The sequence below is a fragment of the Beta vulgaris genome, chromosome 9 (genome assembly GCF_026745355.1).
Source record: "Beta vulgaris subsp. vulgaris cultivar EL10 chromosome 9, EL10.2, whole genome shotgun sequence".
Taxonomy (NCBI): Eukaryota; Viridiplantae; Streptophyta; class Magnoliopsida; order Caryophyllales; family Amaranthaceae; genus Beta; species Beta vulgaris.
This window is the reverse complement of record NC_079210.1, coordinates 54,615,471-54,641,366: the sequence shown is the minus strand read 5'-3', so window position 1 is coordinate 54,641,366 and position 25,896 is coordinate 54,615,471. Positions and strand designations below refer to the sequence as shown.

At 35.7% G+C, this 25,896-nt stretch overlaps 1 protein-coding gene across 5 annotated transcripts; it reads right to left on the bottom strand.

Annotated features, from left to right (window-relative positions):
• On the bottom strand, positions 1-23,789 carry LOC104904902 (V-type proton ATPase subunit a1). 5 transcript variants are annotated; one of them, XM_010693323.4, is made up of 18 exons: positions 23,457-23,785; positions 20,961-21,005; positions 18,487-18,609; positions 13,994-14,101; positions 11,315-11,425; positions 11,060-11,230; positions 10,517-10,654; positions 9,503-9,610; positions 8,770-8,877; positions 8,516-8,664; positions 6,989-7,142; positions 2,947-3,107; positions 2,040-2,246; positions 1,772-1,955; positions 1,610-1,693; positions 1,069-1,265; positions 917-976; positions 1-671 (listed from the first exon to the last, which is right to left on the bottom strand). In XM_010693323.4, the coding sequence occupies exons 1-18, from the start codon at positions 23,595-23,597 to the stop codon at positions 467-469; spliced, it is 2,454 nt and encodes an 817-aa protein (XP_010691625.1). In that variant the 5' UTR covers positions 23,598-23,785; the 3' UTR covers positions 1-466. The 5 variants fall into 5 exon arrangements, with proteins under 5 accessions (XP_010691625.1, XP_057247649.1, XP_048491748.1 ...); XM_057391666.1 differs by lacking the exon at positions 10,517-10,654 and having other exon boundaries at positions 23,457-23,786; XM_048635791.2 differs by lacking the exons at positions 20,961-21,005; positions 23,457-23,785 and adding an exon at positions 15,281-15,368 and having other exon boundaries at positions 13,994-15,186.
• Positions 23,790-25,896: the final 2,107 nt, after the last annotated feature.

The window sequence follows — 25,896 nt, the reverse complement described above, 5'->3', positions numbered from 1 at the left end:
TGTAATGTAACAATACAGTTAGTATTTAATACTTTATGAGAGGCTCATACATGTAATATCAACTATCAACAATAGCTCTATGAAAGTTTACAGCTCAGAGGCAAGAAGTTCACAGTCCAAAACAAGAAAATCTATCCTTAAAGCTACATACGGTATAGGATAACTATCTTTACAAAAATCCCTATTAGCTACTAGTTTTCTTTCGCCAGGGGGAGGGGGGGGGGGGGGGTTTACCGGCCTCGGCACGACTAATAAACAACATTATCAAGATCTTGAAGAATTCATGTGAGGTTCTCTTTTCTTAACTATGCAACATATTGTCACCTGAAGCACCCTAACGTCTGCCAGCCAAAACTTGTTATGTAAACGTCCAGTCAAGCTTCTTATATTGGGACTTGAAAATACCTTCTTTTTTCCCTATACTAATCTCCAAAAGAATCAACATATACAAAAAGTACCAAGTACATTAATCATCCTCATCTGTTAGTATGGCGAAGGAAAAGGGTCTAAATTTGTAGCCATCGCCATGGTAGAACTTGTTTTGATATTCCACCCAGTGGAGCCTCAAAGCATGCAAAAAGGCGCTAAGACTCTCCATCATAAGTAGTATGAAAGCAGTTGCAAAGGCAAACACGGCTAGCCCCACCAACCGGACAACAAGATTGTCATACCTGAAGATATAGCAATAAGAATCATCAAACACAGTAATCAAACAAAAGAATGACATATCTTTATCGATATCTTTTGCTTCATTGCATAAAACAAGCTGTAAGCAAAATGCACAAGGGAAAATATTTAGTAGAATTCACTCAATAATAATAATGAAAAAGATCCAACAGACTGAGCAGAAAGTTTGCATTTAACAAAGTAGAAGAATGACATTATGGAGATAGGAGTTCACAATAGGAGCACTTACCCCCAGGCAAGAAGCAGGACCTTCTCATAGAAGACAGTTGATAGTTCTGAGTGAGCCAAGCTGTCATAATTGAAGACAGGGTCAAAATTAGAGTATAATTTGATGAGCAATAACAAACAAATGCAATCCATTAAGAAAAAAGTTGCATGTACCTCAAAGCCCAAAGACGGAGATATGATGCTGTGTTCGATACAGCACCCAAGACAAACTCAATAGAGTGTATCAATTGATGCACAAATATTTCACTAAAATTAAAATCCTCGTGATGATGTTGTCGTGCAGAGTCAGGCTCCCCAACAAGATCCATTTCAGAAGAGTGGAGTATCCCATACGTACGCCCTTGAAATCTCTATGAAGCAAGATCATAAAAGTTGGGTCAGGTAGAAACATCAAGCGAAACAGACAGCATACCGCAGCTAACCAGCATAAGGACACAGATCTTACTTGACATCACCATAATTATTACATCAGATTGTCTTCCATACAAAGTTGCATAAAGGAAAAGATCTGTTTGGGATCTTGAATTAAGTATCATATATCATACAAAATGTAACCCTCTAATAACCTCCAAATTATTTTAAGAATGTCCCCAATATTTGCTTGATCCTTAACCAAGCACAATATTTCACAAAAGAAGCAATGATTTTCAGGAAGAGATAAATGTGCGATCAGAAATAAGTGACTTAATGCTACCTCAGAATGAAGCTTCTTCAAGATGAATGGCTTCGGGAAGAGCATCCAAGGAACTGCAATCATGGCCAGTAGCAAAAGTAATATCTGCAGATCATGTACGTTAGTAACAATATGAAAGATCTAACATATAAGATGTAGTAAGTAAGGAGTCATAATTATTGCCTGTAATGGTCTCTGCCCCCAGAATAACTCATTTTCTCCAAGGTCCTCAAAAGGACTCAGAAACATATATATCATAACATGGTAAAGGTCAGCTCGAGATCCAGTGCACCACTTGATAATAACTAGGAGTGAAAGATAGCCAAAAAGGCTGTTGAGAAATATCATCTGAGGCAAAAACTGATACCTAAGAACCAAAAATGAGTCCCTCAGTGCATTTTCCACATACAGCACAGATACTTGAAGACCGATATGCAGCTATAGACAGTACCTTATATCCAATGAGTTGCTAAAGTACCGTGCATTAAAGTAACTTAACATGATTCCCAAATTCATCTGCGCTACACCCAATAATATAGACATCTTCATCTTCAGTGAGTTTAGAAATGGTAGCTCTGAACGGCTTCCACGCCAACTTGGATCTACACCAAATGGGTAGGGATCCCGAAATTTGACTAAGCCAGCTGTATAAGAATCACTGGTGCAAAACATAGAACAAAAAATATATAATTATATAAAAGAGGGATTTTTTTCCCTAAATAATTTGAGAATATCAAATAAAAATTGGGGGGAGGGTAGCTTTATTCATAAGATATAGAGTTGCCTTCACCTAAATAATCAACAGATCCATTTAGTTTCTGAAGATTTTTGTAATCCCTTAAATTTATAAAGCAAATCAGGTGGGGGGTTTTTTGGGGGGGGGGGGGGTGGGAGGGGAGAGACCACGAGAATTGAGCAATCACTAAATCTATTCACAGATCATCTAACATCTACCATTATATCATGTTTCATATGATAGATTTGGTTGTGAGGAAAATTACCAGTGAACAAGTAATTTTTTCTATAAAAAACGATCTAGGATTCTGCATTCATATGGATGTTTATAATATTAAATTGTGTTAAGCTTTTGTGCTTGAACATTGAGTGCGAGGACTCGCATGAGGTCGAACATATTAGTGTCATTGCCACTAAACTACTTAAGTCAACCTTAGGAGTCACTACCTCTTCAAATCCATCCAAAGGGATATTTGTTCCTTATCACTAATGAAGGTCGATTTTATGATTTCTGCATGCACAACAAGCTACTATATAACCTTAGGCCTATTGCCGTACCTAATCCACCATTTTTTCTGCAAACTCAGTTAGCTACACAAGTAACAAACATAAACAACTCTTACCTGCACGTTGCATCTCTGCATTTGTATGCAGACTGGCCAAATATATGGAACGGGACAGAAAAGAACTCATTGTAGATCAACCCACAGTAGATTGAGAAAAGAGCCATTAGAAGGACAATATAGCGCCCGCCAAATAACATTTCCATAAAGCTGCCGAGTCTCTGCAAGAAGAATACAGAAAAATACGGAAGCAGATCACAATTATCCCTTCCACGTAAGATGTCACTGAGGAAATTAATAAAAGCTAGAGAGAAGAGGAAGAGACAATAAAACAGAGGACAAATGAAGATGAGATTAATAAAAAAAAGACCACCTAAGTAAATTTCATTAGCCTAACAACAAGGACTCATGCACGAAGTAGAATCTTGATTCTCAGCATCCATATAAATGGGAAGCTCGAAACCAAACGAGACGTCTTACGAGTCTCCAAGCCTTTCTCATTTCTTTGCAGATAAGATAAGAAAGCTTTCCCTGGTGATCTTTCATTACTTGAATGAGGACTGCTCCATTTACTAGAGTAACTACACAACATGGACCGTTATTGTTTCAAATCTTACCGTAAGGACCTCAAATTAGATGTCAATAACGGTGTTCTTAAAAGTTACATCAAATCCTTAATTACATACAAAAAAATCAAAACTTAAGGCCCTTAACTATATGAAAACACAAACTTTCTCTCCTTTAGTTCAATTTCTTTTTCCTCTTCATATGTACTTTTAATGCAAACCCATAAACTCAAAAACCATAATGCTATGTTTGGATAGCAAGATTTCATTTCAAATCCTGGATTTGGATGAAATCTATTGTTTGGATGACATGGAATTTGAAATTATGGAATTTGTCCAAATTCTTATCAAAAGCCTATATTAGTAGAATTTGAAATTCAAGCTATTACCTTGTCATTTGAAATTCTCTCCTCATACATATCTCAACTCCATGAGTATTTATATTCCAACTTCACTCATTCTCTTTCTAATATTTATTTCTCTCTCCTTTAGTAAACCCACACTGTTTCTCTCTCTCCATTAAACCTCTATTTCTCTCTCCTCTATCAAACCCCCTTTACAAAACAATGATTAGGAATTGAAATACAAACTTTAAATTCCAGATTTCAATTCCATTATTTGAAATGAAATACAAGTTTCCAAACACTATCTAATGGGAAAGATTTTTGAGTGGGCATATCCAACCAAAAGGAAAACATCTTAGTAAAGAGTTTCCTAATAATTCATTTGCTCATGTTCATTTCCATTCTTTTGGAGCGCAGCCTAGTACTATACAATTCATGCAGTAAGTTCTAAATTTAGAATCTTATGTGCAATCATCATAAATATTTGTCACTCTTTGCAGACAAAATCTTTTACTCTTTACCGTCAAGATGACAAGATTATATTGTGGTAAAGGCTTGGTGACGATAGTTGATAACCAGTCATTCATATTGAATCATGTTTAAATCATTGTCCTAACTCCTCAAGACACACACGCACAAATCTAAGTTCACCTTTTTTACAAGGAGCTATGTGAAATTCTAATGGTGCCTATTTGGGACTATTTTCAGGAGGAGCAAGTAATCCAAATATATATTCTAAATTTTTATAATTATTTGTTTTTGGGTTCACAAGGGTATTACTTCCTCCATTCTGTTTTAAATGAAACATTGGATGAAATGACACTATTCATTGATCAATTTTGACTCCAATTTATCGCTATTATATAAAGAAAAACATAGTCAAGTGGGATCTTGTTAGATTCGTCTCGATGCATACTATCAAATTATAACTTTTTTATATTTTTTACGCGTACACAACTATAGATATTAATGACTGAAGAAGCGCGTTGGGTTGCGTGAAAAAGCAAACGTTTCATTTAAAACGGAACGGAGGAAGTATAATAATTATAATTGAAGAATGGAGCAAGATTTTTAAAAATCAGGAAGTTTGTGTTTTCTTATAGTTAAGGACTTATAATATGTTTTTTTTTCTTTTTACCATTAAGGACCTGAAGTTACTTTATTAACACCGTCATAACTAATATCTAATTTGAGTGCTTAACGATAAGCTTTGAAACTTTAGGTCCTTCACGTAAGAGAAACCAAAATTTAGGTCCTTGTTATATGGTCAACTCCCATATTTTCAAAGGGACCTCCTCCTACAGCTATAATAGCACACTACAAATGAGGACCTAGGTTGGATCTAGGGTGTCTACACAAAAATATGATAGAATTTTAATGCATTAAAAAAAATCTAGAACTATCAGACATGTGATTAGTTAGTACAATCATTGTTGACCATAAACTACTGTGCCAGCACCACCAAAATTGTTTAGGACTTTGCTGGGATGATAAGCACATTTCCTAAAGAATTAGAACGTGAAGTTAAAGAACAAAATGCACCAATGCAATATCTTTGTTAAGAGTCACATATGACCACAGTACATCAAAAGACATTGGTATTTAATCTGGGATGAGGAGAATGGGTCTTTCTTTGCTAAACACTCCCTTAGCATTATACATATTTTCCGTTTCTTAAAACCTTGAACGTAAACTACTTCAAAAACGTATGATTCCTTATACTATGTTCTATAAGGATGTATGCACTATGCACATATAAGACAAAGAATTGGTTATAGAATCTAGGGCAATAAGTATTACTTAAATGTGCTTTATAAGTCAAGGGTAAATCTTATATTTATAGAAAAAGACTCAACTTGCTTTACAAAATCAAAGCGAAATCCTTTTTTTTTGTTATTTTTCTTTTTTTGGGATGGCATCTTATATATCATTTTCCCTTTAAGATGAAAATCTAATAAAAAAGTACGCTACACCAATTTCATAAGCCCATCCAACTGACTTAAGCTTAGAATAGAAACTTCAAAGAGAATGTTAGGCTACTATGGTTCATTTTCTGGGATAAGAATAAGATCACATGCAAAACATCCAAAAACTGATGTTGCGCAAATAACAGGGGAAATTAGGAAAACTCAAGGCAGATCCACTTTGCAGGGCACCGACCAACACAATAAATTAAATTATCAAAACATAAACTAACCAAGTATTTCATACAAAATTAGTTTATTACGCAAATTAATCAATCACTTTATCACGCATACTAACAATGAAAAATTAAATTTGAAAGTGACCAATCGAAAATATACAAGGTTAACATCGTTTAAAATCAGATTAACGATATTATATAATTTATAAGTATGAGGGGAAAACAACTTTAAAATAGTGGCAGTGAAGTATTCGAACTATGGACCAAACAATTTACAATTCTCATGTCATATGCTACTAGCGACTAGACCACATTATTTATACTGTATAACCATTGCAAAGTCTACTTTTATACTATAGAAAATGCATCAAAAAGCAGAATACTGAAAATTTTGGTGGGGGACGTGCCACCCAGGACCCAAAGCGGACAACTTCTAGAATCTCATCGAAGAAGTAGAATAATCTAAAAGGACTTGCATCGTTCATACTTCATATACTCCCTCCGTCTTTTTTTAGTTGCTACATTTTGCCGTTTTCGGGTGTCTCAATTTACTTGCTACATTTGCTAAATATTTCTACTTTTAGTATGTGGTCCTCACATATTATTTACCTCTATGCCCTTATTTTTGTCTTCATTGCACAAAAAGACAGCTATTTTATGCTTATTAGCTCTACTTTTCAATGGTCTCCACATTTTTCCTTGGCAATTATGCAAAAGTAAACGTAACAACTTAAAAAAGACGGAGGGGTATGTTGTTATAGCAAGAAACATTTTTTCAACTATGAAGCTCAAATATGTAAGGATGACAAAACAAATAAAAGAAAAACACATTAAGATTCTGAAGCAGGCTCATACATATCAATAGTTGCTTACCAGAATACGCAAATTCAGAGTGAAGAGACCGCCTTAAATTGACTTAACTCAAATTCATATGGAGATTCTTGAACAAGGAGAAAAGGCATGCATTCAATGATGAAAAAGTAAACTGACTAAAGGCAACAGAGACCAAAAAGAAAAGTACCCTACAAAGTGCTAGAAAAATGCTGTACCTGTGAACTAAGCTTGCCTTCTCGGGCTATGAGGAACAGCGCTAACATCAGTAGGCATATTCCATGACCCCAGTCCCCAAACATAACAGCAAACAAGAATGGAAAAGTGACTACAGTATAAACTGCGGGATTGGCTTCCTGATATCTAGAAACACTGTAAAATAAGTGCGCATTTAGTATTCGAACCATCAAACAGAGAGAAAAAAGAAGAAACCTAAGTCACTATTTGGTGTCTAAATCACTCTTTCCAACATAAGTATTTTAAATAAATGTTTAGCGGTTTAGCCAGACAAACAGCATTCAATCATGCATAATCATTTAAGGCTGACAGTGAAGAATAAGGAAGCAAAAAAGAGCATCTAAGTCTTGTACTTTAATTTGAGAATTGAAACTCATACACTATCACATTTTGGCAGCAGATAACTTATAAGAAACATATTGACTGATAAATCATAGCATCAAGTTGGAGCTTAGCAATTCCGTGACTAAGATATCACATCAATGTTGTTGGAGTTCAGGAAATCTTTATATAAAGAAGTGATTTGTTAGAAGAAGAAAAAATTAAAAGGAATTCGACATAAAATATTTCATTGAACTCACGTAGTCAAGTGCACATCAGTACAGAACCAGAAGTCATCCAAAACTCAAATGCATCAAACACTAGTGCGTAAATTTACCGAATCCCACAAAGAAAAACACTCATGACTCAACAACAAGCCAGGGAAGATCCCCACTTGTATGCATCAAAACCAGCAAGGAAAACTACTCACGCGTCCACAAAACGGCAGCCTAAAGATCCATTAGGAGTTTTACATGCTTGCTTGTATATTCTTGTTCTATATATGGCAAGTGTTAGGAGTTAAATGCAATCAAAAGTTTTTTTTACTTGTTCTTTAAGCCTTGAAACGACACGTGTGTGTGTGTGTGTGTGTGTGTGTGTGTGTGTGTGTGTGTGTGTATGCATGTATATAAATATACATCTGAGGGGAAATAATACACTGATTTTCCTTGAATTATGCTCCACTAACTACTGAAAGATCTTCTTGCTCTCTTTTACTTCTAATTATATAAATGAAAATAGAAAAACATAACAGATATTACCCAATTGTTCCTCAACCTTACACTCATTTAAATTCCTAATTAGATGAGAAGAAATTAAGGAGAATCTTGTCATTGGTAGAATAATAGATACAGTTAACACTTAGATCAATTTGTGATTCGTTTTAAACTGACTACAAAAGTACAAGTTCATATATAATTTTCAGAAATATGGTTATAGATTAAAAAAAAAAAAGCCCCCTTAGGTTTAGGTTTACCATTCTAGCTTTGCCCCAGAATACAAGCATCGCAGAAACTGATAACAGACAACCTGACAGATGCACTAACATCAGATCTTTTATCTGAGAACTTACTCTTACATAATACATAACATCCATTTTTCCTTTTTGTTTTATCTCCATGAGAGTGTCAACTGTCAAATATCTCCCTTGTCTGATAACAAGAAGACACAGCTAATAATGAACTCACCCATATGCATCAACGATTTCTTGAAATGCATTTGTGAAACGGTTGGTTTTGAAGTACGTTGGAGGTGATTCCACAGTATCCATTGCATGAAATATTATACCAACTTGTGAGTTACTGTGGAATGTTGCACGCTGTAGAGCCTCCTGAATCTGTGAAGTATACATTCTGATCATGAACGGCAGATAAATTTTACTTCAAAAATATTTGGAATCAATCCCAATAGCACATTCTACACTGGGGAAAAAAAAGATCACCTGGCTTTTAGCAGATATTGGACACCAACCTTCTCCAACCAGGCACTTTTTTGTCACATCAAAATTCAGCATGTTCAGGGTATCATATACAGCTTTTTCCCTTCTTACCTATGAATGTTTAACTCTGATATTAGAGTTCAAATAGCCACACAATATTAGAGGACTCCAAACACCAGATACACATGAGTTCTTTCCCTTTGTCACTTGCACTCTTTTGGGATGAGTTGGGGAAGCCTCGTCAGCAAATGAAATTTGTTTGGCCAGGGAACCAAGTATGAACAAAGGAAGGATTGTGAAGTGTGGAAGATGGTTCTGTTGGCATTACAGTGGTGCACTTGTAAGTTGTAACAGAAACCAGAAGCTTTTGTGGGTAAGGAGCTCAATTTCCTTAATTTGAGGTATAATTGGAATCGGGGATCAAGTAGTGAGCAGATTTGACTATCTTGTTTTTGTTGAAAAAATTAGTAAAGAAAGTTGTTGAAAGTTAACATAAGGTCACGAGTGTTATGCCATATACCCCTCCTTACGTACAAATGTGATACCTCTTTGGTGTCATTTAATGCATCTTTTTTACTTATAAAGAAAAAGGATCAGATGTGCAATCAGTACCGCTGTTAGTAATGTCCACTATCATACAACATGTAAACATGGCCAATATAAAGAGCTTTTGATTTCAACCAATCAGTATTGAAGCAAAGATTTATGCAAATCTAGAAATGTCACCGTATATTACCAAATTCATCCATCTTGAGAGGTGGAAGCCAACATCAGCAAGGGCTTTGTTGCGCTGACGAATCCCGGCATCAAGTGTGGCTTCCAATTCAGCCAACCGTGAGGAAACCTGCAGGCACACAAATAGCCTCCATAATTTCATGTGACCACTTTTTCACAATTGGCTGGTTCAAGGTTGATTCAGAAATTGCATAGATAATCGTATAAAAAAAGCTAGTTTTATAATCAGAAAACAGTCAAGGAGGCTCTCATTTTTTTTTTTCTGTTTTTGGAGGAGGGAGAGTTGATCTCACATCATGCAGATGAGAAGTATAATTATTTATATAATTTTACATTTTGGAAGTAGTAGAGGTATAACTGGCGAGTTCAATTAGCACCTCTTAACTTCATGCTGAAGAAATTCTAAATAAAGGGAAATGGATCATATGGTGGTCCCTTTCAGATCTTGATTCCCTTTCACTTTTACCTAGAAAATCAATGTTAGCACTTGGTCCATAATTGAAAACCAAACAGAATGCATTAAATGAGTAGAAGAGGAAACAAGAAAAGTTGGCTTTCCTATAGAGGGGTGGCTACTTCTTTGTCTAGCAGAAATTTGTGAAAGGGGAAAAGCAGATCCATCCCTGTTGAACTAAGAGCATGTATATTGGAAATGAATAGGTAAAGGAACACATTCTTGGTTTTTTTTTTTTGGGGGGGGGGGGGGATCGTTCCCTAATCTGTATCTTACAGATATCCTAGAGAAAATATTGGTACGTTAATATTACAGTACGAAACCGATATCACGTGACCTGTAAATCGTCCATATCCAAGACAAACCAATCGAAACTAGAACTTCTAACCTACTGATAGTTATAGTCTTAACAACAGTCACTTAGCTCTCAATTTTTGCATGCATTTATTTTTCAGATGACGAAATAACATTTCACAATAAAAGTGCAAGGCCTGGAACAAAAGAAAATAGAACTAGTTGTCATCTACCATAGGGAAGCAATAAATCCAGCAACAGACTCACTTCCTTATTAATTTGCCTTTGCTTATTTATCTCTTCAGGAACAGGATAGCAATTAGCACCAAATGCTTCACATATTTTCAAAATTTTCATTCTAGCTTGCTCTCCAGAGAAAAATACAACAAAAACTGTCTTCTCAACCTGCAGGGGATAAGTAAGAATTAATGCAGCCTAAATTAGTAATAGTCTCTAAAATACCCTTTAACTAGATCACAAAGCGAGACATGTATTTTTGCCAGAAAAGGGATGGGAAAGCTTGCTGTTCCAATCAATAATAATATTAATAACATATATAGCACCAATAACAATAAGCCAGTATGCAACTCGATACTGATAGGGCAGAAATGAGTAGAGATAACTTTACACTTTCACCTGTTACAGGACCTGTAAACAGAATGTTCCGCAAAACAGAAAAGAGGTAGAACAGTACTAAACGAGAAACAGAAGTAAAGCATTTTTCCTTTTTTATGCAATAATGCAAAGAAGTGAGCAAACCCAAGCAGGAACTGAGAAAAAACAGGTACTGGAACTTGTCTAGATATTAACCATTTCAGATGATGTAGGATCTGTAATATAAACATCAGCTGGTGCCTGATTGAATAGCAAATTGCCTCTTGTTGCACGAAACAATATTCTCTCAAATTTAGGAACCTTGGATCTACATATGATTCCGCACATACACCGGATACCAGATTGTACTGGTGTTCCACGGATCTCCTGACAAATTGATCCTCTTTCATCAGAAAATAGAAGTACCAAGATATATGGAGAAATAATTCAAAGATGGCCAGGCACAGTTACCTGTTCCAGTAAAGATGCTGTATCAACATAATCATCACTTGAATGAATTTCTTCTAATTCTGTTTCTTCTGCAACTGCAGGACTCTTTCCTGGTACAAGGAAGGCCCCTGCCTGGTTGATCAATGCAAAAAAATGTTCAAAAAAGGCATAAAGTAGCACTTTGCAAACATATTTAACTAGCCGTAGAAAAATGAGAATAAACATCATTTCAATTATCAAGACCACTTTTTAACAGAGAGAGAGACAAATGGCTGAGTTAGGTAGCAAACAATTTGTAGGGCACAGGAAACCTTTACTTTTTCAGGAGCACCCCTTGCATAGGCGTCCATGACAGAAAGAAGAAAAATCATTAGTTGCATTGGATTCTACCATTATTGAAGTACCAACTCCAACCAAAATCTGCATAAACTCTTTAAAGTGTTGAACAACAACGGAGCAACCTATTCATCATTTGTCTCTTCAAGTTGTGTGTTCAACATTAAGCAGCTGATTTAAGCTTTTACAAGGCCCTTCCTGATCCCATTATCCAGAGAAAGACTACATCTTTTTACACTTTGCAAAGCATATTTTCAACTCACAAGTTGATTTACATAATTCCCCTAATGAAGATCTAAAGTGTCATGGGCCAGATGTCAGGGAACTTGGTACATGTGGCATACTCTCACCTTTTAACGGCAAGAATGCAAGCCTGAAGACAATTAGGACTTATGTTGGCACAAGCAAGAAGGAACTGAAGGCAAGGGAGACTTTGAGGTGTGTGGGCTGTGTGGACACTCTTGCTTGTTGATGACAAGATCAAGGCTCAAGTGCACCTGGCAAGAGCTTAGCAGTCACAAGGGGAACAAAGTCATGCAACAGGAAGGACTTTACTTGAACACATTTGAAAGAAGTGAATTTGATGATAGTTAAATCCTCACAAATCAAGAGCTAAAGAAAATAACACCCAGTGCGAAGCTTAAATTAATTCATTTATCAATACCCCCACAAAGAAGCGTGCAAGACAGCCTATTCTCCTTGCGAACACTAAAACAGCACAAACATAAAATATGGAATCTAAGCATGAGTCAGGCCACACACAAAGGTCAACCCGAAAATGAACCCAACAAGTTTTGCTATCAGTATGCATACAGCCAAGCAGCTGAATGAGGGACTTTACTCCCCAGATAATGTCAATTCGTTTCTTGGTGCAAAGGTGTGTACACTGGGTAAGATAGTATCAAGATAATCAAGCAATTCCATTTTCTAAACTCTAGGGACAACTTGAACACACTTGTTTTCCAGTTACCAAACAGTTGGTTGTTCACACACTTTGGCAATCAGGTTGCATTTTTAGACTGTATATATACAAACATCAATCCTTCTCACCCTTCTCATTATAAGATCCTTCTCAATGGATCTTGACTCTATATACATATATGTATATTCTTCTTTAGGTATGGAGAGTTGCACGAAGGGGGAGAAGTTGGGGATCCTTCTTGCAAGGGGTGAGAATCGAACCTCGGTCACATGGGTAGAATGAGGGCCTTACAACCACTAGACCAACCTTGATCCTCAATACATATATGTATATATGTGTACATATACATACATATAGATATATGGTTGGGTTCCCATGAGAATAATCCTTATATGAGAACGCTTTGTTATAATCCTTTTTAACCAATATGTAATCCATTTTGGCTAAATTATAACTTGTTTTACCTTGCGGGGCCAATCTCCCAAAAGGATTATATTTTCAGAAAAAAGGGTTATCATGTAATATCTTAAAAATAGATTACGTTTTCACTAAAATGGATCAGACCATAATGCCTTTAATGACAATTGCCAAAGTGCAAAATTGCCTTTGGTTTAATCTGGAGCAGATCAACTCTTTAGCATACGAATTTGGATGTGTTGAGATCCTCTAGAGTTCCAAAATAACTCTATACGGTAGAGTTCGTTAAATACCAGTCGTTGATTAAGAAATCAAAGGCTTGTATTTTCTTTCCCAAAAATCCCCCTTATTTTCCCCCCGAATATCCTGCCCATATCTTTTCCTTTGCCACTAATCATGAGCCCTTGATTTTATAATATATGGTCAGGATTCAACTCTACTTTGTAGAGTTTTCATAAAACTCTAGAGGATCCGGACCCAATTTGAATATGTGCTTCCTCATTGATTATAAAACTTCTTATATCAATTACATTTGCCAAAGTAATTCTTCAGCTAAATCTTCCACAATTCGTCACCCATACCCCATGCAGCGAGTGCACGTCCCATCCTCCTCAGCATTTCATTCTTCCCCACTTGAAGAAGTCACCTTACCCTATTTTTCTTAAGCAGGAGTTATTAACTTGTGGATCCAAAGATAACTTTGAAAAAGAGCAGCAAATCACACACTGAAGGACTCCCCTGTTTTCTAAGATAACAAGTAACAACACTTCAAAACATTCACAAATGCCATCAAAATAAAAAACCATTCACGAGTACAGAAACTAAACTACAAGGTAGTAGATTGATGGACAAAGACAGCCCTTAGCACAAAATGGAGCTCGAACATCAAGGAGAAACATTGCGGCAGGTCTAGAGCAAAGAAAAATGTGCATGTACAAAATAAAGGTTGCAAATGACAAATATCTTATGTTAATTAATATAACGGCACAAGGCAATTCCAATTTATTTGGGAAAAGCATGCATACCTTCTGCAACACCATCTTAAATTCTAGAAGCTCGTTATATGTCTGCTGCAACTTCTCACTGTTTGAATTCGTTTCAATCAGCTCATGTTCATGCTCAGCAAGTCGTATCTACAACATCAAAGAGCAATGTTAGTCATTCTGAAACCTACATGAAGCTCTGAGAAAGCCTTACAAGACAAAATTCAGTATATGTACCTCAAGCTGTTGCATTATATTACCCTAGTAACTTTTTTTTTATAATCCTAGTAGCTTCTTATATAAAGTTTTATTTCACTCTTTATCATCTATATAGTTTTGTAATTAAGAAATTATGACATTGCATGTTCAATACTAGTTTCCCTTTTCTTGTTTGAGATTTTGCATTGATGATCTTACAACTTGCTTATGCTAAACTTTTTGGATCAAGTAACGAAAAATATTTGCAATTCTTAGGTGTATAGTAGTGTTGTTTGGTATTTAAATGTTTTGTTAGATTTAATCATACATCAACATCAATAATATCCCAATCCCCCAAAGAGTCTCTAAACTGTAGACAAGTGAGGGAGTGTAAGATGGAGAGGGATGAATGAAGTCTTATCCTGCAATAGAAAAAGGTTGTTTTCATCAGGTGCTCAATCTGGAATACCAATGACTGTACAAGAACAGCAAACAATTGAATGAGCAATTCTCATTTAATTTATTTACAATCCAAAGCCGAAAAATCAAGAATTGTAAAGAGTAAGTTCCCCCTTTTTCTTCCCTCCGCCGTCAAAACCACTTCCTCCACCATCCTCAACAACTATTATTCTATGGAGTGAAAGTTAGTTTTGTGACTGCAAAAAAGCCGACAAAACGGTCCAAAAATGACTTCACACCCAGATCATCATTATCCTCCAATACCCCAAAATTCAAATCATTTACAGTGTTCGACAAAACGCACAACCACCCACAACAAGATATTGCTCAACGCGTTATGAAACAAGTCCATAACAAAATTTATCTGATTATTTTAATCTTCAATGGCGTCGGCAGCAAAATTGGATCTGTTTGAAGGTCTGGTGATCAACAAACAAATCGTGGTCTTTTTTGGGGAAATGATGGAAAGAAACCTCTGCCATTGATGAAGATAATGGAGGGAGAAGGAGGAGAGAGAAAGGAGGGAAATGGGGAAGATATGTAGCCGCTTGCGTGGATTTTCATCGATGGCTCTCATCCTATTTAAGAAGATAGGTGGAGAGTGATTTAACAAAGACAGTCCAAAGCGGATAGAGAATAAAGATTTAAGAAAATAAAATAACATCAGTTTACCTATTTAGCAAGTCCCAAGTCATCTGGGTCTAATAAAAGACAATGCCCCCAAATTTAGTACCTCCACAAGTTAATCGATAGTTGGGACCTATTAAGAATTTTGAACCATAGTTGGGACCTTTGACATTAATTTTTCTTTTTTTTGGCATATAATATAATAATAAGTTTGCAGCCAGTCAAAAACTTCTAAAGGCAAAAATCAAAATCTCTCATGAAAAGTAAGCAACCTGCCTCAATGGTAAGTTGCCACTTTTGACTTCACAATGATGAAATACATGTAAACAAAACTTACTATAACTCAGCAAAGCAAACAGGTACCATTACCAACCCCAGCTTTCCCTTTTAAAGCATATAATTAGTATTAATCCTTCCCAAACCAACGTCCACACAAAGTCCTTCAGCTTAAAAGGAACGTTTCCCCTCCAAATAAAGTTTACTGCCAAAAAAACTGAAAACTCAGCAGGTCAAGTCAAGCAACAAAGAGATGATTTACAAGAAAAAGACCCCAAAGAGTCCCCCATCCACACCCTAGAAGTCTCCACAGCAGCCAATAGAAGAATCCAGAACCTTAACCAGAAAGCAAAGCACCTCTAACTCCATGTCATGTGATGGTCTCCGAAAATAAAAATCCAAGCATTATCGCAATCAAATCCAGACACATGTACATTATGGAGAGAAGACAATTAACATAACCAAGTAAATCGAACACAAAAAGCTGCTCGCCTCTCCAAACAGCTTCCCCAGAACGTATGCGACGAGCAGCCCCTATCTTGAAGCTCAAAAGGTAAGGGTAAAAAAAAGAAGACTTGAGAATATCTATGGATAGATGTGTCACTCTAGCAGCAACTAAGCATCCCACTAGTTGGGGTTCGATTATCCCCTATTAGGTACCCAGGGCCATAGACTCGTATGGCTCATTAGTCATTTACATGCCTCTTTGTACATATTGGAGGCATAGTTCGAAAATACGTTTCAGTCACGGTTGTGGTAACGGTCACAGTGATGCGGGAACAAGGATGATGCGGTTGTCGTACAGCTCAATATCGGCATAAACCATGAAATATCTTTAAAACTAGCCTAAAAAGCGGTTTTTACACCTCTATGATGCCGGTAATATCGGTTTGGTATATTCGAATACATTTACAACACAGGCGATACGATACGATACGATGCAGCCTTGTTTTGACACCATGATTGGAGGTCCATGATACTACTTGGCCCACTGGCCAAAGGATCAAAACCTACCAACATTACCATATATTGCTTTAAATACTATTCGATGCGCAAAGGTAAATGGGTTGGACCCAACTAAAAGAGCAAACCACTACTTCCACTCTCCTTCATACTCCACATTCTCTCTAATATACATTGACTTTGGATGCTGACTTGAGCATCAAAGGCAACACCTCAAGGACCCACCCTCAAGCTCGATATTCATTTGCAGATAACTTTCGGAGCCAGGACTGGGACCCACTCGAAATCACCCATATAGTAAGGTACCCCTGTTTTTTAACCGAAACACCACCCATTCTGATGCAACCCGTTTTGCTCTTAATGATTCGGTATCGAAAGGACCAATTTTAGTGAAACCACTTTCCAAAAACCTAAATTTCTTCACCTTTAGACAACACACCAACTTACAAGATGATGTTTCCTCACTTTGTTAGATCCAAGTCAGATCCTCAATATCTAAATTTTAATACCTACAACAGCTAGAATTTTGAGTTTTGTACGAGGAAAAATAGTAGAGAAGGATCGTGGACAAACTTGATTGAGATAACGTTATCCTCCCACCAAGAGAAAAGTAGACCTTCATTTATCCATCAAGCCTCTTTGAGATCCTCAAAATAACTTTCCCAAAAAGAGTTTGGAGGTAGATTGCCCCCAAGAAGCAAACCCAAATAACTAAGAGGCCACCTCAAATCCACAACTTAGCACCTAACTATAGTTGCATACTTCCCAAGAACACGGGATCAAGATTATCCACTTTTGGGATATGTATCTAAGTATGTCAAGGGATTTTTAGTTTCTTAGTAAAGTCCTACTAGGAATATGTCAATGGAGATGTTACATGGATTCTATTCTATCTTAGGGTTAGTGTTAGCTTTAAATAGCTAGTAGGATTTGACATTCCTAGTTGTCTATAAATATATGCAATGAGAAGGGAATAGTAGTGTTGAATGTTTAGGTGAAACATGGGTTAAGAATCGAGTTAACAGGGTTCTTGAGTGATCAAGAGGATTGAGTTCTAAGGTGATTAGCGTACATCACGGAAGATCTTAGAAGCATTGTAAGTCACCGTGTCATAGACATTATCGAAAGTCCTTTTGCATTTTGTGGTGGTTTTTCTCTTGGAGTGCTAGTTCTCGAGTTCCCACGTTGAATCTCCGTGTGTTTTCTTTATTGTTGTTTCTGGTGTATGTTATTTTTTATTATTGCTTGCAAACACATTGACCACCCTTAACTTAAACGATATTTAGAGAAGTCGGTCTTCAGATATAAACATTTTTAAAATGTCAAAGATAACTCCCAAAAAATAAAAATCTTTTCCCTCCCCATTCTAAAACCTTCAAATTCACCCTTGAACACCCTCTTCTCCAACATTATCCAAAGTAAATCAACTATTGAAGTGAAAACAAAAGGAGAAAGAGGATCCTTCTACCACGACCCTCAAGACGAAGAGAATTACTTGGGAGAACCATCACTCATTGAAAAGTTAGCATTAGGCGAACATCCATGGATCCTACGCCTCCACCGACTATCGGACCCTTTACTCTCAAGTCTCAAGTGCAACGTCAAAAAATTCTAAACTTCAAGATACTTTCCTTCCCAATAGAGCTAAATCTCCTCCCTTAAATGAACTTCCCAATAGAGCAAAATAAACTCTACTATTCCTTTTCTCACTCCATCAGATCAACCTTCTTTTTGTCTTTCCCAACACTTTCTACTTAATTTATCTCTCTACCCATTTCCAAGTTATTAAGTTTTTGGTTATTAATTGTTCTAAATCTTCAAACCCATAATAAGTGTGAAACTTTTCTAGGAATGAAGGGAGTGATATGTATATGACAATACTCACATATAAAGCCACTAAAAGGACACTTAAACTAATGACAAATTGTGTGAAACATAAACAATTAGCAATAGATAGTCATTAAGATCGTTGATATTAGTGAAGAACTTTATTTTGAAGATATATGGATAACCTCTAACTCCTCTAACTCGAGATCAGGTTGCATCCCGGGATGACCAGAAATTGACAAACCAGCTTTGCTGATTTGATCCTTGAAAAACCTCAGTTTTCTTGACATTTCCGCACATCGTTTCACCTGCAATCATAACCCAATAATATGAAATTTTGATTTATGTTGATGACAAAATTTGACAAAATGAAAGCCCGTAAGCTATGTTAGTTCGACATGGGTACAAGTGCTAGGGTCCATGTAATGATATACATATTCAAGAGTTAGAAATTTTTCCATAGGTTTTTCCTCTTACGTATGCATATAGAAAAAGATGCACAAGTTTTTTGTGTTGTGGGTGAAATTTGTAGTGATGGGGAAGGATTCCCTACATTTGTTGGTGTGTTGAATCTCCAACATGAATATGTAGCTATTATGGAATTCAATTGATAACCAACCTCACATACTTTGAAGTCTTTTTTTTTACGGGCACGCGTTTATAAAAATCTACATAGGCAAACAAACAAATTGCCTCAAAACCACATAATTGCGCCTTCCTTTTTACATTTTCCCTCTATTTTGAAGATAATAGCGGTGTCTGGGTGAAAGCTGTAGGAATGCGGAAGGATTTTTACCCTTGTCAGTGTGTTGAGTACTTGAGTCTCTAACATTAATATGTAATTATTAGGAAATTCAATTGATAACCAACCTCACACACTTTTAAAAAAAAAAATTCAACAGGCACGATAAAGTTCTAGATAGACAAAAATAAACAAATTGCCTTACTCCTAGAGATCAGCCTGCCAAGAAATGCAGGTTACAGGATAAACAAATCTTTTCCCAAGCTGTGTCAAAACTCAAATGTCATCTTCTTTATCTACAACTTTCTCACTTCAAATAGGCTCAGTATCGGAAAAGTATGCAATAGAAAAAATTTTAAGGAAACCAGCCACATAGTACTATTCACATTTGAGTTTGGCCAGCATCTGGTGATTTATTGCTTATTTTTGTGGATGGTGATCTACCCTTGAACCAAAAAAATGTTTTTCTTTATACTCCCAAGTCCCCAATTTTTAAGGATGGTGAGTCAATTTTTAAGGTGGCCAATTAACATGCAACAAATCTTCCGAGTAATAAAGGAAGATTTAAGATGAATCAATGGGAAAAGAGCCAAGGAGTGTCTTCCGAAACTTCTTTTTGAAAGAAAGGGAAGAGAAGGCGCTAAAGCAAGTACCAATAGAAGCAGGATAATATACAATGACTTGAGAGGGATCCCTCTTAATCACTTAGAGCTCTTCTAGAATGGGAGAAGTGCTCCTTTCCTTTGTAGCTAGCACCCAACTCAGTTCTAGCTTTAGTTAAAGTAAGAAAAAATAATCAGGTCGCAAAATTGTGAAGAAAATTAGGAAATATGAATTCAGTTTCAGGCATCTACTATGATGGTCATCCCTGCAGAAATACTTCATAAAAGAATTTCATTCTTTACATGTCGGTTTCCTCTCACATTCTCTAGAAGGACTTCTTCTATTGTAACTTGTAATTATACTTCCCTTCTCTAATGACATTCTTTTTCTTAACCGGTTAGAGCGGTGGATTTTTCTCATTGTCGGTTATCTAATGCAACCCTTCTCTATCTAACATTTCCAAACTAAAATGAGGCATTGACATAAATAACATGGTGTATGGTTTTGTAATCGTATCACACAACATCGCCAACAACACATGTCAGCACACATATGCCATCACTTTGAAGTTTGAACTAAACACCAAAGAGAGTAATAAACCTCATATAATAGAGGATACCTTCTTCAAGAGGCCAAAATGCAACTCTTTGACTTTCATTGCATTGTGATGACCTATGTGTGCTGATAAGTTTTGTTTTGCAATGTTATGTGCTAAAGTTGCAAAATCATGCTAATTTTATTTCTGACATCATCTTCTTTTAGTTTGGAAATGTTAGAAAGAGAAAGGTTGCTCTTGAAAAACGTCCCCTCTATGTTATATGGTTTAAAACTCTCTTTGACATTTATTGTAATGTTATGGCCTATGTGTTCTGACAAGTTTTCTTTTGCAATGTTATGTGATATAGTTACAAAATCACTTAAGAGCTCTCTAAACTCAGCACCACGCAATAAACGTTCTTATCCTACTGTATTGAAACATTCATTCCTACAAATAGAGTCTTTTCTTATCCAATCAAGCTTTTTTCCTTCCGAAAAGGAAATAGATAAGTTCATATCAGACTGGCATGTAAACTATACAATAAATTTGGCCTCACATGGTCATGTTTTGGTAAGTACTATAGGAAAAAGTCATTTTTTTTAACTGTCAATTTCTAAAATAAGCTTAAAATGAAAAGGCCTTCAAGTAGGAATGCTCCGTGTTGCTTGCATCTTTTCACACCTTCAATATAGGCATTTCGTAATGGACATCTTCTAAAGTTCATACATAATAACAGAAGAACTACATAGGTCGAACTTTATTTTGAAATGAGGTACCTGATTCACGAATGTTCTCTGGAAAGGGCTCTTATCAGCATTTAGCTGCAAAATAGAAAGCAAATAACATCATTCTTAAACCACCACATAGTATGGAACTTCATCAGTTCAAACTAAAAAGTCAAAACTACTAGCTAAAGAACCATAAATTTGTCCAATTATTATGCATGTAATCTTTATGATGTACTATATCTCTTATTTATTAGTTGCTACCAAGTTGTTTGGCACACTTAGGGATGGCAATCCCCTCTAAAAAATAAGGGATGGCAATCTAGTCCGGATCCGATCCGATCCGATCCTGGTCCAATCCGATCCAAGGAAAAATACGATTCGACTTTGAATAAAATAATTCAAATTCGACACTGTTTAAAAAGTCGGGCTCCAATTTCGGAGAAGGCTCATAGTCAAATGAATCCCATAAAAAAATCTAACTTATTCGGTCCAACTCCGACTTTCAGGCCATTAATCTTTTTCTTCATATTAATGTATTATCAATTATGTATATATACTTTGACTTCGACTTTGAGGCAATTGCATTATAGATTTTTCTATCGAAAAAATGATTGCTAAAAAAATATTAATGATTAGATTATTTGTATTATATAAGATTTACATATGCATGTTAAAATAAATGCTAATGATTAGATTATTTGTATTATATGAGATTTTTCTATTAAATAAATGGGGCGAGGAAAAAAGGTCGGGTTGGTCAGAGTCAGATGTCGAAGTCGAATTTAAAATCCAATTTCTTGTAGGGTTAGAGTCAAGTCCGCCCAACTGCCATCCCTCGGCACATTATTAGAGGAATGTGATAACAAGGTAGATCGACAAATTAGTGAGAATAATTTAAACACACAATAATCTATCGCTCCTCTTATAAATGTTTAAATTATTTCAAATAATTTGTCCATTTACCTTGCTTATCATCCTCCTAAAACTACGTGCCAAACAACTTGGTTCCAACTAATAAATATGGAGGAAGTATGTCATTACTTCCACATATATCCTATCCTCAAAAGAAGTATTCACTCTTTTTCATAACTTCACAATGAATGCAAATTGTGAGCTAAATGCCTTAATCAGCTCATCATAGCCTCACAAACTTGTTTTTAGCAATTGTGATCCATAAACCATTCCTCTATAACACGCAAACATAGCGAGCACTTTAACCATGTCGCTTTCTTAAGCAGCACATCAGAACATCTATATACAAAAATTGCAATGAAGTGAAAATCCTCATGAAACTCCAATTCCATAATAATTGCAAACATCCCAAGCAAATGAATACTCTTTCTCCCTTCTACCACCCATCCTACAACCATCATATACAATTAGATAAAGAGAGCATGGGTGCCTCTCTTTGTATACCAAGTAATGTGCCCAAAAAGGTACAAATCCCAAGAATGTTTATCATATGAACCCCCTTCCCCCCCAAATGTATATGCACAGCATTAACACAAATGCTTTGTTCCACTCAGAGAGGTACTAAGCAATCCGATCTGAAGTAGGGAGAATGTCTATAAGGCTACCTCAGAATTTTAGAAAACTATGTGGAAGTGCCTTATATAGCATCTTAGATGTTCAGTTTGGCATAGCTATGTGTAGTAGTATGTGTTCTTTACATGGTTGCAGCAATTGTTATGTACGAACTTCAATACCTACCTAATTATTGCTGGTCACAAAGTCCTTTACGTAGGTATAACAAATTATTTATAGCTTCCCAATGACATTTGTATCTTGCATTTTGGTAACTAGGCAATCACGAACCCAATGAGTTGTATGCCTTCTGCTATCGAGAAATGCCATCATTGCATGTATATAATGGAAATGTTTTCTATTTAATACTCCCTCCATCCCATAATATAGTGGTTGTTTCAATTTTACAGTCTCCAATATATACCTTTGACCTCCAATATCTTCACTTTTGTATTAATAAAAACCATAAAATGTAATACTATGAAAGCACACATTCATGAATATTTATTTACGGGGACGGAGGAAGGGGTAGTATACAACTTATATTGTGTTGGAGTATACAGTTTTTAGTTATTGTAGTTAGTTAGGTTATTAGATGAAATTCTAGTATTAGTTTTATTACTAATTGTAATTAGTATAAATAAGATAGGTTGTAATATTTCTACTCACTTTTATCAAGATAATACAATGTAGTCTCTAATTTTTCTCTCTTATCCTTCTCTCTAATGTTTCTTCAGTTCCTTTCTCTAAACTCCATTAACGGAGTTCAACCACAAAAAGTAACATATTGTTAATACGAAGAAAAATTTGTTGATACCCGATATAAAGTGAGCGTCCAGGCAATTGGGTTCAGATCTAAACATTAAATATAACTAAAAAAATAGAACCGCATCAAATACAAGTTGGCAATGAATTAGAAGATGAATATAATTGGGATAAAAGCTTGATCTAACAAAGACAAAATAGATTTCATATTCAATGTGATATTGCGATGATTAAAAAAAGGCAATGTATGGATACCTCACGGAATTGGAGGAGGCCAAGTTCGCCGAGGTAAGAAATTGCGCGATGAGCTGATTCCACTGGAATAATTAACTGAACAAACGTCATTTTCTCTGATCTCATCAAATCCATCGCTGGTAGATTGTCTATGTACTCCATCTTCCTATTCACCACTCTTCCACCTTTATAGAAGAGAGACGAATTCGTGGGAAGTTTAGTGATACAATTTCAGAGATGACATATGAGGATTGAGGGAGAGAAGAAAGAGAGTCGGTTTTTTTTTGTTTGATCTAGGGGAGTTTCGGTTTTCATATGCAAGGCCAGGGATACATGAATTGATTTTATTTTTCGAAATGCATAACTATAATATAAGAGGTCGTTTGATTCAAGATATGAAGTGGAAAAAAAAAAGAAATATAGTGACTAGTGAGGGGATTAGATAGTAATGGAATTTTTTATTTTAAACACTTGTTTGTTTTGAAATTTTGGTGATGTAGGAATTGAATCATTGTCCTAGTTAGAGTTGTTAAATAGGTCGTGTCGTGTCTATTTCGTGTTTGTGTCAAAAAGAATTGACACGATTCTAACCTCTAACCTAACTTGTTTAACGAATCGTGTCGAAATCATTTGATAATAATTCAACTTGTGTTAATTAAAGTGGTTATCTGTATGGATCCATTTAACATTATTATTCAAAACCCTTAAAAGAATTTAACAAAAAATTATTGATGTAAAATATTTATCGATCCATGTTTATTTAGGTAAGAACTTCCAGGTATAATAGAAGGATTTTGAAAACTCATTATTATTGTTTTGCCAACTTATACCCTAAATGATGTTTTACATGTTGAATTTTCGTATATGTTTAAGTTAGAAGTGTAAAGTTGTGCCAGATTCGTGTTGAAAATCTCAACACTAGTCCAACCCTCATTTATTAAATGGGAAAATACTTGTTGATCCGTTTAGATAAAACGATTCGAAAAATGACACTAACCCGTTTTTTTCATGTCGTGTTCGTGTCTATTTTCATGTCGTGTCATGTCAACTTTTGACAGCTCTAATGACTAATCCTAGTAACTCCCTTTACTTCATGTTTGGTTGAACTTATTGATAGAATTATGTTTTGATGATATAACTCACTTCTATAAAATCAACATTAAAAATTTAACAAATAAGAAATTGTCAAAAATAAGCTAAACTTTTGGTCGATCTACTCAAAATTGATAATTCGATCTTGAGATTAATTTTAAATAATCAAAGCTGTTGGGTATCAGCTTTAAATGGGTTCAGTAAGTAAACAACATGTTTATTGCAAGTAATATGTCCACATATCTTTTCTATTGGTTTATATTTCCAATTTAAATTGTATTTAAATCCTAAATATTAATTACATTAAAAGAAACTAAAGAAAAACTCATCTTCCTCTCAAAAAAAAAAAAAAACATCTACCCTTCCCACCCAAAACTCTTGAACCCGACTTTATGACACCCAAAACCCCTCTCCACCCCCTCCCCCACCCTGCGACCACCTCTCCCCACACCCAGCGAACACCACCACTCATGAAACCACCTTTACGACCCCCTATGACCATCCCCAACCTGGAAAACAACTCTCCCGCTGCTCTCCTTCACCTTCGTTGACTCCTTGGTATGCTCTATCTCAGACTCGAACTCCGACTCCTTCATCGAGGTTAATGTTGGGTAGAGATGGCAGTGGGTAATGGACCCTACCCGGATTCGTGGATCCAGATCCATTTTTGACGGATCTGGATCCTCAAATTTTGGACCATATGGATCCGGGTAGGATCTGGATCATCCTTGAAAAAAATGGATCTGGACCGGGTCCTAAATTATTGCCCGGATCCAGATTCGTTTACCCGTTTTAATAATGTTATTATAATTTAAGATTATATTTTGATAATATTATAATATTAGTTATTACATGTAAAACGGATTTTCGCTTAAATTTCGGATTATCGTTATAATTAATGTGTGATTTTTGTGCGAATTTACATGATAATTAAGTTCGAAAATTGGGTTGATAACTAATCTACAGTTTGATAATTGAATAGTTGTAAGTAGTTGCAATGGTTATTTTTCAAAAATTAAATGTATTTTTTGGTTTTTATTATTTAAAATCTTTAATTATTGTGAAAATTAGGTTAGTTTGAAGACAATAAGCAAGGATCCATTTTGTATTCGTTTAGGACCCGGATCCATATGGATCTGGATCCTCATTCTTATTGCCCAATGGATCCGGGTAGGATATGGATCCTTGCCTAAAAAACGGATCTGGATCTGGATCCTAGAGGACCCTGTCCAGATCCTACCCATTGCCATCTCTAATGTTGGGTGGTGGCAGTGGCGGAGCTAGAAATTCAAAAATGGGGGTACGGAACAATGAGCAATTAGATTCATAAAATATATCATTTTTCCGTCCCTAATCTTTGGCTATATTT

What these genes read in the sequence shown, in the direction of transcription:
- LOC104904902 (XM_010693323.4), bottom strand. Translation starts at nt 23,597, where the DNA reads ATGGAGTACATAGACAATCTACCAGCGATGGATTTGATGAGATCAGAG. An exon ending in TTAAGATGGTGTTGCAGAAG is followed by an intron (nt 11,426 to 13,993) that starts GTATGCATGCTT and finishes TTGATCAACCAG; the next exon opens with GCAGGGGCCTTCCTTGTACC. An exon ending in GTCCTGCTTCTTGCCTGGGG is followed by an intron (nt 672 to 916) that starts GTAAGTGCTCCT and finishes CTATATCTTCAG; the next exon opens with GTATGACAATCTTGTTGTCC.